This window comes from Mya arenaria, chromosome 14 (genome assembly GCF_026914265.1).
Source record: "Mya arenaria isolate MELC-2E11 chromosome 14, ASM2691426v1".
Lineage (NCBI taxonomy): Eukaryota > Metazoa > Mollusca > Bivalvia > Myida > Myidae > Mya > Mya arenaria.
In genome coordinates, this window is record NC_069135.1 from 2,050,608 (window position 1) to 2,065,708 (window position 15,101).

General features: G+C 33.7%; 1 protein-coding gene across 1 annotated transcript in view; it reads right to left on the reverse strand.

Moving 5' to 3' along the window:
• The window catches only part of LOC128217436 (uncharacterized), an 88,912-nt gene that overhangs the window by 64,703 nt on the left and 9,108 nt on the right, over positions 1–15,101 (reverse strand). The window contains exons 3-10 of the mRNA XM_052924588.1: positions 7,472–7,616; positions 7,007–7,207; positions 6,458–6,564; positions 5,806–5,938; positions 5,432–5,644; positions 2,929–3,048; positions 2,262–2,441; positions 1,850–1,957 (exon numbers count right to left, since the gene is read on the reverse strand). Coding sequence (XP_052780548.1) covers positions 1,850–1,957; positions 2,262–2,441; positions 2,929–3,048; positions 5,432–5,644; positions 5,806–5,938; positions 6,458–6,564; positions 7,007–7,207; positions 7,472–7,616 — 1,207 coding nt within the window. The remainder of the gene's footprint in view (positions 1–1,849; positions 1,958–2,261; positions 2,442–2,928; positions 3,049–5,431; positions 5,645–5,805; positions 5,939–6,457; positions 6,565–7,006; positions 7,208–7,471; positions 7,617–15,101) is intronic.

Sequence of the window (15,101 nt, forward strand, 5' to 3'; positions counted from 1 at the left end):
CAGGCGGCAGTTTCAGTTAGAGATGTTTTCGATTTTTGATTATTAACATAATTGAAGTGAGAAAGAGGGTTTAATAACATGACCTAAATAAAATGAGCGCGTACCTGCATTTTCCTTAAAGAGCTTTTTTGAACAAACATTCGTAATTTATATTAGACTTATATAAAAATTAGCATCTCTTACTGATACTGCCACTAATGAACGATATGACCTAGTGTGTTGGTGCTTCTGAAAACACTTCAGAGCTTTAAAACATTTTCTTTTCATTAAGTTGCTTGCTCCGGTGTAGCAAATAGTTGTTTCATTTTTGTTAATGTCTGCATGTGCTATATAAGCACTGGGGAATCATTGGAGCCAAAACAGTTTGTTTTGTGTTGAAAGTGTTCCAACACGCCTTCCGTTGTGATGCTTATGTTGAAAATTAAGAAGTTAACGGTGAATTTAGTCTGCTGTTGTTTATCGGAGGTTCGTAGGTTCAAACGAGTCAAATTTAAACAAAATCGGCGAACGCAAATCCAAATAAAATTACTTCTTATTAAGTTAAATGTAAAAGTTCTAAACGGAATTTGATCATCACTTGCTAAAGCTTCTTGACAATATGAAAACTGCATTTGCATGAAATGTGTTGATGATCCATAGGTTGTATCAATTTCCTGACATATCTGTATCTTATTTATTGACAAAATGTTGCCTCTTTACACATTTTAGAATTTGTTTGCTATTTTTAATGCATTAGTCGATATTACGACGGTTGCGGTGCCCATGTACAAGTTTGTTTGCAAGAACATTCACAAATACTCACAAGGAAATATCATAAACGTGAATTTATTACAAAGCAATTCATAAACTGACTTTTAATGAAAACAAAATGAATACTTAAACACGTTTTGTTTGGCACTCGGTTTTAAAGCTCTAAACTTGGAATTTGGGAGTTTTCATTGCTGGTTAAAAGGACAACCAAAACCAAAGGAACGAAAAAAGTCGTCATGAAAATCCTAATTTACACATTTTCAATAATATGTAGATGTACATTTTTTCCGATTTTTAAATTTAACGCATATAAAACTTTGCCAAAAAGAGGCCAAACTCAGCGTTTACCTTCATTTTCCACTAATTTGTACCACACTAGAAGACATAGCAAATTGGTGTGGCTCCAATGATTCATTGGCGTCTAAAAACGAGAGTCATTTAAATTTTGGAACTTCTTTTTCGTGAAATATTAACACTCGATTAAGGCTATTGTTATTTATATTTGTGTATGTTGAAGATATCGTTAGAGTTATTCTCTTAGAGAGCAAGAAATCATTGAAGAACATTTGTTTGTTTGCTTGTAGTGTATTTTCTAAAAGATCCTGTGTTATTGGGTATGTTTGTAATGTTCTAAACATTAACACATAGTTATTGCAAACTATTTGTTCGCGATTATATGATATTTCAGTAGTTGCTATTATTTCTTAATAAGAGTAGCACGCTGTCAAAGCTGTATCAAGCGATTACGCTGATCACACAATTTACATTACATTACTCGCAGTGAAATCAACAAAAGTATGTATAGCTTTGGGATTTATTTTGTTATGTACATTATACTTACTATTAAAATTGTCAAATTTGTAATTATCACGATGATAAAAACAATATTGATTCACTTTTGCTGTCATTTATTATACGAAAAATAAAAATATGTATCTACATTTTCATAATGACTTGATCTGGAGTTGATGTTTAATAAAAAAAACGCCTTTATGATAGTCTAATCGAAAGTCATTAAAAGTAGTTAAAGAACTTAAAAACAAAATGTACATACAAAAAACACAATACACAGTTATGGATGTTAAAAGAAGATACGTACTCCTCTGGCAAACAGCTCGGATTCCTTCTGTACACTTCTCTACAGTAAGTGAAATGCCATTTTCGTTTCTTGTTAAACGAAAACAATCGAGAAAAGAAGCGTTGAGATCTAGATAAAAGAAATCCTGTGCATCATAGCGTTCGTGTTCGTGATATGATAACATACTTATAATACAAAAAAAGGAATTAAATATAATGTATTTAATTACAAATGCCGCCGGCTGATACAGTTATACAATTTCATTGACGAGCATTACAACATAACGTTATGAACATTGTCGGTTGACAAAGTCTCTTCTATTTATAATCATTATAGTGTTGATGTGTTGCGACAATAGTTTGAATAAGCAGCACGTATAATGATATACAGATGGCAACAAAGAGCGTGTAATTACAATATAAAAGAACCATACCGCTAACAGTCCTCACTGTACGCCGATATCCTACCCAGTAGTAATTTCCATCATCAGGTAAAATGTAACTGGTGTCTTCCATACTATACATTGGTGTACCATCGGATATTAGTTCAGCATTTCTGCAGAAATTTCTTCCTTGGTTCCACGGGGATTTATCCACCGAGTAGCCTATGCCTCCTTTGAAGACAAAATTATTAAATAAGTATTACCTTGAATGGGGTAAGATTAAATTTTAAGTATGGTTGAACGAAAAATGAAAATCCCAGTCTAAAATGACGAAAAGGAGGCATTTGTATGCGCGTTAAATTGGTCGTCTTTCCATTATATCTGTTCTATCGCCCGAACTACAACGATCTAATGAAAGGATATGATCTGTCACGAGTCGTCATATAATACAGAATTTTATTCAACGAGTTTAGGGAATGTGTAAGTAAGCTCGCCATAGGCTCTTAAGCATAATTCTTGAACTTAAATAAAATTGCAAATTATAAGACGACTCGCTACAGATCCTTTATTACTTTCTACTATTCACAAAAAGACAACATGCCGTTTGTTTGTTCTTGCTTACGCTATAAACAAGAAATCAGACATCATATTTAAACTATGTATTGATTTTTTTATTCATCATCCTTGTGAACTGCTATAAGTACAGAAGTGATACTACCTGGGTATTTGCAAACTGCTTTATATGGCCATGAGCAATTTGTCTGTTGAGCTTGTATTCTAGATCCACTTATTTCTTTAAAAGCCATACAGGCATAGGCCCCATTATTATCAGTTGTACCTAAAATAGAAGATAATAATGTCCTTCCGATCAAATAAAAAGGCGCTTTTATATATTCGAATTATGTACGTCTATAAGTGGAGTCAGGAATTTTCAGTTTGCTTTTGTCATTTTGTACTGTAAAGAGTAGAGTTGCATCTTGAATTTAAAATTATTACCGTTACAAATATATCTATAGAACGGAAAGTATGTTATAGTTTCGGCACCTACAAATCTTGTTACTGAGATTATACATGAGTGCTTATGCGGTAGTTATAGAACGGTTACACCCGTACCAAAACGGGATGAAATGTACAGACGAAAACAAAGGAAACCCTCTAAATCATGACACAATGAAATTAAAGTAACCCTGTCTTGCACCTTGTTTAATCAGTATTTCCAGTGCACTTGCAATGTAATCACGTTGGGAGTCATTAGTAAGAACGCTTTTATAACTATTACTTATAAGGTATATTGTGACGGATTCGTTGTCTACTGGTAAGACACTTTACTGCTAACCCTGGGCTCACAAATTCAATTACCCGCACAACGACTTAAATACTTACCGTCGTCCGGAGGGCTATACAATAGCGCATGATAAGTGTAGCTGTTCTGTCTGAGCATTACACCGGACTACCTTACTAGACTGATACTCGTTAAATCAGCCATAGTTGATGGATAGGCCAATAGTGTAGTTAAATAAACGTACACAATCCAGATAGTAATACAATCGAATTATTGTTTTGGCCGTCGTGTTGTCGACACTTTTTGCTTCTATAATGGGCGAGGAAATACACAAGCATACTATGATCCGGCTAAGATTGCATTGTATTGTTCTACTTATAGAATATTTCTGTTATCGTTAAAATCAAAACAGAAGTCGGGAGAATAAGCCGTGGATCGAAATAATCCATGTTCATGTCATGTTGAAAAAATAGAGTACACTACTAAAATACTAACATACACTTAACCACAGAAACGCAACGCACAAGAAAACACATGGGCAAAGTGAGTCCACTCATTATTTAACGTTTTAGAACGTACTGATCAAATACGTAAAGTGATCATTTAATCATGATTTTACTTGAATCAATTTGTATCCTTCCTCTTCATTTTATGTTGAATAGTTTGTCTAATTCAGAATTCGAAAATAAAAATGAATCTCTGAATTAAGTTTCCCGTTTCCCATCGAATGACTGTCAAAATCTTTTGCAGTTAATCGACATCATATTTTATGAATATCAGAACCCTAGCAGTAAAAAGCAATATGATAAATGAGGTATAATTGTGTTTCCTTTCAAAAGTCATGAAGCAAGATCAATTATTCTAGGTCCGGGAGAGCCCACCACTGAAGGATTTCCCAATGCCATAACAGGTGAGTAGCGCTCTCAAGCGTTCGTGAACTTGATGGGGGAGATGAGGAGAAGCTCATAAAAAGCCTCGCCAACACTCTTCACCTCCGTGCGTTCGAACATTGAAGACATAAACCAATATTATTAACAACCGACATCTCAAACGATATGTCCTGCTGCATACCAATGAAGTATATTGTTTGTTTGTATTTACAGTAACAGACCAAAAGTATTAATATATACTATCTACAAGTGTTCAATGAGGTGAAATGTTAACAAATGATATAGAAGTTATATAACTTTAAATTCTATTATCAGTGTCCATGGCTGTACGTTTATGTTGCGTGTGCAGAGTAGTTTTGGCTTTTTGGCTCTTAGACCCCTTTGGCCTCCAAACAGGATCTATATTTTAATTTTCGACATCAGAGATTGTCCCTACAGTATAGTTTTCCTCTTATATTTGTGATTTCATCTTAATTCTTACACCGGGGCTTCTTACCGTAGTTTTCACTGTAAAATCAAATCTTAAGAGAGGACCTGGGATTTAACATAGCTCCGACCATGGAGAGCAACAGCTGTGCATCTGAGAATGCAATAACATTCTATATCAACCGGGTTCGTTAACAGTGAGACATGGTCGATATGTTGATTCCTACTTTTCATGCTAATCGAGATTGAATAAGAAATATCGATACATCACATTGTAGTCATAGAATGAACTAGAATAGATGTCAAAGAGATTTGATACTATGTGCTGACCTTTCAAAAGTCAACATTTTATATTCAGTACTGTAGAGTGATGTTTTTTACCCTTTATTTACCTTTTTATTAAAAGAAATTAGGTCGGATGTGTGCCTAAATGTCGATGTTTAGATATAGCGTTTAATGCAAACAATAAAAAAACATGCAGTCGAGATATTTAAGAAGCGATTAATTGAAAAATGAAAATACATATGAAGTTTTAAATGAATGTACATTCTAATGCAGATGCGTTTTAAACTGTCGTATACTGACAATGGCATTTTACCTAAATACATGTTAAAAAGATTTACCCAAACATTTCGGTATATCGCACGCTTCAGGGCCCCTTCGAGTATGACACCAGGTATTCCCTGTGTTATTTGGGTCTCTACAAAAGTTATCTGTATTATCCACTCCCCCGTCGAAGAATTCGATTCCCGACGAATTCCACGAAAGACACGTTTTACCTGACCGAGAAGTTGAAATGGTTCCATTCCAAAGTGTGGAATTGTTAAAACATAAATCTAAACCAAAAACATAAAAAAATATTGAAATACATTGGATAAGGTTTTTAATGAAGACATATGAGAAAATCACACGAAAAATTAGCAGAAATCTAAGTAATACTTGTTTTATTAGTAAATAGGAATATGTATATAAAACAAAGGTAAAAATAGTTACTCACCATTCATGTATACTGTCATTGTGCCATTTCCGCCACACCTTTCCTCTGTATTTCCCGGACATCTAGTAGTGCAATTACTACCCGTTCTTACAAACTGACCTTTCAACTTTCGGAAACAATAGCACGTGTTCCCCTGTGAGATTTGAATAGATTTTATTCATTTAGGTGTTATTTATAATATGTTTCAAACAAAACATTAGAATAAAAATAAAACAAGACCGAATCATAATTTCTAGTATAAGCTTAAAATTACAACCTAGCCTCAACTTACGCATCGGTAGACATACTTGTGCCGCCAATATCATATATGATTTTATATTATTCTACAGACATTATCAAATTATTTGTATTTTCTTCATATTTGTTTAGGCATGTCAGAAATCAGCTCCTGAAACTATCACTTACGGAACATAGACATTCCATTATTGTCATAAAGCATTAACAAGCAAAGAAGCAATATACCAAAGAAGATATGAAAGTTCATAGGTGTTTTAATACAAGTTATAATGTATGCTCTCGTTGATCTGTATCTTACTTGAAGTGCAATAATAAAATGAAAACTACAAGGACACGCCTCGTAGGCAAACATGTTACTATAATCATTGTTAAGAGGCACATGACAACGACCTAAATTACAATGTACGAGACATACCTTCAATCCAAAGTAGTTAGAATCATGGCAGAATTCTATACATGTCGATTGTTGATTGGATTTTAAACAGACAACTCTTTCGGGTAACATATCGTCCGTATAACACCCTGTTAATATATAATACAAACACCAAATAATTGCCTTTGTTTATATGGTATTTATTTTAAGGTGACTATTTTAAATAACAATAATTAAATCAGTTATTATTGTGGCACTTTGTAGCTATATGTCATTTTTTGAATTATAACATAAATTGTAGCCTGTTACAATAAGTCAAATTTCATAAAAGTGAAAGTACGTATTAAATTCAATTTTAATTGTTATTGTATTAATTCATAAAAGAAGAATGTTAAAAAGTATTGAGAAATATTCTGGGAAATCATCTGTTTGGCTATAATCTATAATAGTATGTGAGTAAATACGTTTCTAATCTGTTTTGATTCATCATGTACTGGTAAAGTCCTAATTATTGATCGGAATATCTACATCACGTTTGTGTTTGAGGTCGCTTAACTTTTCCAATACAAGAACATACTTCAGTAAACTTACCTTTTAACCAGGACCATGGCGTGTAGTATCGCCCTATCCAAGCCTCTGTTACGTTAGCTGCGTCCATTTCAGCTGCAAGGTCTTCCTTTGATAATTCTATATATGTGTCATCAGTCAACATTGTGCCACCTTCCTCAGAACACATCTCCTGTGCTTGCGACCACGAGGTATTGCTGGATGTAAGAAAGGTTGTCCCTACACCTGGCGTAGATATTACATACAGCATTAATTTTTATAAAGGAAACGATTTGTTATATGTCATAAAACCTAAATGTATTATTCAGGAAACAAGCGTAGTTCCGCGAGTGGCCCAATTTGTATTTTCTGTTCGTGTCGCACTGACTTGATTCAATTGTATTGATATGTAACTTTTAAATCAAATGTATGTAATCCTATCCATATTCTACTACGTAGTAATGAAAATGAATGAGTTGTGCAGGTACGACGATTGAAAAAATGTGTTACCTTTCCAAAATAAACGAAATCCCCTTTTTCGAATGATTCCAGCGGAACTAGATTTGAAAAATATGTCAAATCGGTTTGATTTTGTAAGCCATTTCTGATTTGAATCGGCACACAACCTACCAGAAGTGTAGCCATCGAAATATACCTGCAGGAAGAAACAGTGTATCATTTTAACCTATATCCCCTTAAAGATGTTTTGTTGACCTAATTTTGCTTTTGTGAAATGCTCGTCTAATATAGGACAATCAGTCATTTTATTTCAAATGATGTTAATTTTTAAAGGGGCCCCTCTTAAAATGCATTAAGAAATTAAAGATAATAAAAACAATATGTTTAAATGTTCTGTTTTGACAGGGAATATTTATATTGATGATATGAATATAACATCCTCCGAAACTTTTTTCTGAGCTTTGATGAATCGGGTCTAAAGGTTCATAAACCAACCTGTAAAAACCCGTAGCCTACGATTTCGGGGACGAGTAATTAAATATCCATTAAATGTGCCCAAGGTTTGTAATAACGGTATACGACATACGTTTGTTGTATATTGATGTTTCCTTTTTCTTCAATCAGTTTATACAAGTAATTGTTTGTAAAGGTGTTTTTTTTTTATCAAAGAAATTTAGTTTTATTTTACAATAATAATTATGTCCATTTTGATCACGTGATCCTCCATGGTTCTACATTCAGACACATCCCAAACTTCCAAGTTTCAATGCGACGTCAATAATAGTCACAGTAAAATGTGTAAGGTCTTAGCGATTAAAAAGGGCTGAGCAAGCGTGGCGATCGAGCCCTTAAGAATATGTTCAACTTTAAAACTTTAAAAACAAGCCTCTAAAACCAAGTACGATATGTCAATTATTTGACGCATTTGTATCATCAGGTTTGAATTATGGGTGTGAAATTTGGGGGTTTGGAAAAAACAAAGAGATTAAAAGGGTTCATCTTAAGTTTTGTAAATTATTATTACATGTAAAACAGGTAACATCAACAATGTCAGTATATGGAGAACTTTAGATTTCCATTGTATACAACAAGTTATACACGAATTATAAAATTTGGTGTAAAACACTCAATAACGATAGTTCGCACAATGTATAATGATCTTGTAGCAGACTCTATGAAAAGAAAGTCCAATTGGGTTAGTCATGTGAAAATATTGCTGGACTCAGCTGATTTTTCAAATGTTTGGATTAATCCCAGCTGTGTCGATATGAAATATTTTTATTTAGTGTATAGGGAACGACTTAGTGATCAGATTAAACAATCTTGGTACAACGCTATTAGTAACAGCCCAATTTTGTGTACTTATAAACATTTTGAAATACCTAGCTAACGCGCTGAGTATCTCGATAGATTTGCTTCTAAATATCGAATTCCTTCAACCAGATTGCGACTTTCGTCTCATCAGTAACGTATTGAAACTGAGCGTTATGGCAACAATAGAATTCTTTATAATCAATGCTATTGCACCATATGTAATAGTGGCGATATTGAAGTTGAGTTTCACTTTGTTTGTGTTTTTAAGGTATTTACTGATTTACGTAGACTATATTTAAATCGAAAATACTTTGTTAGGCCTAGCATGATGAAATTCATTGAACTTATGCAAAACAGGAAATATGCCATTCAACTTAATTTATGCAAATTTATTTCTAAAGAATTCGAACGACGTCATAACATTGTATATATTGTTTTGTAACCACTATCAATTAGGTAAGGCTTACCTTTAGAATTTAACTCTACTTGATTTATATATATTCTTATAATATTTCTTCATACAATTTGATTGTTTACAAAGTACATGATTGTTATATGATATACCACTATTCGTGACAAATAGAATTTAAATATTTTGCTTAACGCATGTTTGTCCATCCTCAATGTCAATTTAAACACTATATTTAATTTGCAAAATACTGATTATTAATAATGATCATATTATATCTGTCGTGTCTCACATTCAAACCTATTGTATAATCATTGTATATATGTATAATAGATTTATATTTTGATCATGTAATGAGGTATTCGATTCTGTTCAAATTACTTAATAAATGTGTTGAATCTTGAAATCTTAAGTGAGTTTGAATGTCATAAAGTCAAATCAGATTTTAAATATTGTTCTGAGTTTTGAAGTTGAGTTGTTACTTTAAATGATCCTGGTTAAAACAGAATTGTTGAAAGACATCTCATTTCATGAATATTTGTCCCTAATTAAATACAAAGTGATCTTAAAAACGTTTCTTTTTCATTTCAGTTTCAATGTCAAATTACTGATTCAGTAACCTATTCGTTCCTACATGCATATCGTTTTTTTTTTTTTTTTTAAATATTACTGTAATTTGGATATTTTAGGAAAAAAGTGTGTTAAGATTGTTATTATTAGCATTCTACCAGTCAACATAACCATATGGCAACAATATCGGCTGCATAACGGCGTTTGACCAATGTTTGCAAAAATTAGACCGATGAAAGACGAAAAAAGTGACTAAAATCCGTTGTAAGTAACGGTATAATTTAAATTTAGATGTTCATGTTAAAATTCTTATTGATAAGCAAAAGTGTTTCCTTTAAATGAACGATTGTTTTATTAATATGTTATTATCGGCCAGATGTTGGTGCGGTGTACGTAGAATTGATCTCAACGCATACGACATATGCTGCAACTTTCGAAAGAAGTTATTCCCCTTGCGGTTATTGATGTAAATTCATTATTATTAACTAATTAAAACCAAATTGAGATAACAATGTTATCTTAATTGATTTTATATTAATAAGATTCAGTTAATTTGGTTTCATTCTTTGGAAATTTTTAATTTCACAATTAATGCGTTTAACATATTGGCGCCATTTTCGAAGAGAAGTTGAAAGTGCAAAACAGGTAGTTTAAATTCATAGTTGGAACTGTTTGAGTGGGACAGCCAATGACACTTAGCTACTTTAAGGTACTGAGCTGCCTTTTGCATCTGGCGGATGGAGACTCCCGCAGGCCAATCATCAGATGTTACTTTGCGAGCTTTCTTATGCCTAAGACTTTTTTAGCGTCTGGTTGATTTTCTACTTAAATTTTCTTTTTGAAGAGAATTTGCGTTGCAATTGACTGATGAGATCGTGTTCTCCAACTCATTGCAATTAACATAAATAAGTACAAGCATAACTTTATTCTTGTCGGTGTAATACCTTCTTTTGAAACATAGATCTACATTAAAATGTATATAAATATGTTATTTATATTAGTACTGTCATGTATTTACCCGACTAATTTGTCCAATGCTCGTATGTTACGAATTTTGCCAGATTTTTCGTTTCACAATAATAATGAAGTGTTAGAATATATTTTCATTTAGCCATCTGTCTTCGCTAGGCAGCAGAACTGTAAATGGTACTTGCCGCAGGGTTATGAGGTATTTTATTACTACTCAAATGTCAATGAAATACAACTGGTCAAGTGCCCATCAAAAACGAGTTTTATGTTAGGTCAAGGGAAATGCAATGAAACTGTGATAAATTCTCCCGAAAAAAACAGAGTGGTATGCATGAAGAATGTTGTCATTTTATTGGTAGACGGATTAACCGTAAAAGAACAGATGAGCTGCGTTTAGGCGTATTAAACTAATTAAAAAATAAAGCAAACTAAAATTGAAAATCTGTTTCCTATGTTTAAAAAAATATTAAAAACATCCAACATTTTTTAACAAATATCCGATTCATTGTCCAATTCTGAAAAACCTTTATCTGTAGCTCTGGATTAAGAGTACATGCCCTTTTTCCAGAGGCTGTGATAAAATTCCGTCGTTGTACCGCACCAGATGTACGAGACAAATGTGCTGTTGTTGGAGAAGAAGAGAAGGGAAAGAAGAAAGGTGCAGATAGCCGAGTGCACCCCTGAAACGTCAGAACGAAAAATAAAAGAAATAGGATGTTATACTCTTAATGTTTGATGCAGAAATTTCTGTCCTCAATTTTGTTCAATGAAATTTATTCGTATTCCTATTCTTATATTCTTTATAAAACAATCAGTTCATCATTTGTTAAACGCATATGTTTTTGATGATATTGTTTTATTTGTGATCGATATTAATAAATACCTTTTAACAAAGGTTTGATGCTGTATGTCGAGATTTTAAAATGTATGTCAATACAAGTAAGAATATATATTTTTTAAGGTTCTAGTCTAGTTATGGTGTATCTTTACTGCTACTGTTGTATACCTTTCTAGCAGTTCTATGTTCTTCTTTCAAAGTGTGACTACAAAAGATTAAAGTATTTTGTTTTAAGTATAAAAGGGTTATAACTGTTACATTGTTCAGTGGTGTTGTATCTTCATAAAATTAATGTTTAATACCATGTCAGTATTGCGTCTTGTGGCATAATTATCTTATATTTGTAATCGTGTCGTCATTTGTACGTATTTTTTGTTGTTATCTTAATTTTGTATTTATATAAGATCTCCTGTGGAACATATATCTTATTCATCACATATGCATACGTTTTGTTCTGTGAAGATTGCGAGTCAGATTCTGTCACACAAAATTGAGATGCATCGCCTTACAACCTTTTTCGTTCTTTTATCTTTGACAAGCATAATCAAAACAGAGGCAGGTCAGTGTCGCGAGATTAGCAACCGTTTTACGGAGCGGCTTGTGTTGGACCTGATGACTGAAATGCAAAAGCCAAACACGTTGTTGGAGCGTTCTAAAACAGTAAGAAAGTACATCAAGGATAAGCTTGGGGTTGGATTAAAACAAAATATTACACACATATCCAGGCTCAGAAAAATTGCGTACTGTTGGCACTGGGAGGGAGACGTGTACAATATTCAATAAGGTAAGATTTGCTGATTTCTTGCGCTAAAAAGCTCAACCTCACGATTCCGTTATGCAGTAAAGAACTTGAGCAATATGCATTCAAGGCAGTGCACGAACAAGAGTCATATCGCAGACCAAAGAGAGAATAACGACATAACAGGTCAATTAGAACCAGTACGTTGTCTCGTGAGTCTCGTGAGTTATTCCAAAAGACCCTGAACACACTGTCGAGAACATCATGCTCAATGTCTGCTCATTAGGCTATCACGCACCATCTTATAGACTGCATAGTAACAAACAGTGGCTGTAGAACGGCACTGATTGCCTACTTAAAGTTTTGAGGTTTCACCATCACCGACAACCTCAAGTACTATCCCTCATAATTTTGCACAAAAGTGCACTTCTTGCGATAAGTCATCGGGAAACAGCTCAAACACACAGCTCAGTAGAGGTGAGTCCTGTATGTCCTTGCCATTGGGGCAGAAGCATCAATGCCCCCCTTACCTAGCTGAAAGCGTCAAAGGCGCCCTTACCTGCAGCACCACCGATTGGGCAAGGGACTGATGCCATGAATGCATCACAGCCAACAGTAACGGACAAGGTTCCTAAATGCCACGAATAGTGAAACAGGAAGCCGGTGGGCGGGGAACAAAGACAATGGCAACTTCCTCTGCCAAATTTCTTCACGGAGGATACCCAACCTCCCAGACTAGTTGGCTCCCAAACGTATGGAAGCGTCCAGGTGCCAAAGTGAAAAATATTTTCCAGTATACTATCTCCTAATTAGGAGATACTATCTCCTTATTACGACTTACTAAGTCCTAATTACGAGATACTATCTCATAATTAGGATATACTATCTCCTAATTACGACTTATTAAGTCCTAATTAGGAGATATTAACTCATAATTATGACTTACTAAGTCCTAATTACGAGATACTATCTCATCATCAGGAGATACTATCTCCTAATTACGACTTACTAAGTCCTAATTAGGAGATACTAACTCATAATTATGACTTGCTAAGTCATAATTACGAGATACTATCTCATAATTAGGAGATACTTACTCAAAATTATGACTAAATTATGGCTAATTACGAGATACTAACTCGCGATTTTTACATCGGTTACATCCCTTTTTGTAACCACGCCAGAATTTACCTCCAGACGATTCATCATTTTCTAATTTTCTTAAAAGTAGGGGCATTCCGGGAAGTGACATAAATCGTCCATTGACCTATGGCTTTGAAACTTTGCACACTTGTTCACCATCATGCCCCCACTCTATACACAGGAGGAGGTAACTCTATCAAGCATTTTGACAAAATAATACCCCTTTTTCGACTTAAAATTTACGTTAAAGTTTGCGTACCACCTTTAATATTTTCCATTCAATTTATGTAAATGTCTCAGCACATCATGTATTGTATTGAAATCTAATCTAAACTTTTCAATCCATACAGCAGCGGAATAGTCGAGCGCGCTGTCTCTGTGACAGCTCTTGTTTAGTTTGGGTTAATAGCCGCAGACTCAAGTGAGGGACTTTGGGCAATTTTGACACTTGTTGCTTATTAATTATTAATTTTAATTGTTGTGATAATTGTTCTGCAAAATCCAGAATATTGTTACCTAATATGCTGCATTGTCTATTGATTCTGTATAAATCATGATCATTCAAATCATATTAAAAAACATAGACATTGTCATATACAACACTTCATTAAATGTGACTTTTCTTTGACAGGACAATTCATTAATGTTTATTTTGTAAACGACGACAATTTGTAGCAAATGTTAAATGTGGTCAACTGAACAACTTACGGGTAATTATGTTTTCTTGCTGTTAAGGAAAGCACGCTGTGTGTATGTATAAATTTAATTATTAATCAGTCCTAATGTTTTAGAACCTATTGGAAGACTGTAAGGAAGACAAAATAATGCTTAAAATTTATCATGAATGCCACCATATCACTGACGAATACTAGTATATAATGTTACGATGTTAAAGGCAATCACAATTGATGAGTTATATTTTTAAGTATTACTTCGATAATTTGATGAATTGTTGTACATGGCAAAATAGTCATGTTGACCAATTGTCCTAATTGACTTCGTGTCTTATTCGACAAACTGGATTTAGACATTAATAACTGACCTGACTTTGTCAGGGGTTACTGCACAGTTTTCTTTTTGGGGGCAAATAGCCATTTTCAAATGTACAGTTTTTTTGTTTAAATGTAAGGGTAACTTTTCAAATTAAAATATGTTACAAAAAGCACTGTTTACTTTGTTATAATTATACCCCATTAAAGCCTGCCAGATATTATTTGGGCATTGTCTATCCCTCTGACATGCATTTCTTTCGGGAGCCATGTGTTTGCACTGGTCTGAAAGATTTCTTTAATACTTCATCGTCATGCGTGCAAAGTTTTGTTCTGGCACTTTTGTTCAAGACAGAGTTAAGGCTGTTGTTACTTATACTCTCTTTAAAATGCAATTTATTTATCATCTTTTGCGTGTGATATGAAGTCATTGAATTTGTTGAATTTGTTAGTTGTGCATGATCGTATAAATGACTCCAGTCTCACTGAGGTGACATTTGTAGTGATGGGCGCATGAGTACAGTGAAAACTTAAGGTTGCAGTTCTTTGAAGTATATCAAGCTAGCTATGTAACGGCCATAGCAGCTAGTTCACCGGTCTTTGCAAATCTATTCGAAGAATAAGCAGGGCTATATTACTCGCCCCGGCGTCGGCGTGAGGTTAAAGTTTTAGGGCAGGTTTAAGTTGTAGGGCAAGTTGGGATTTTCACT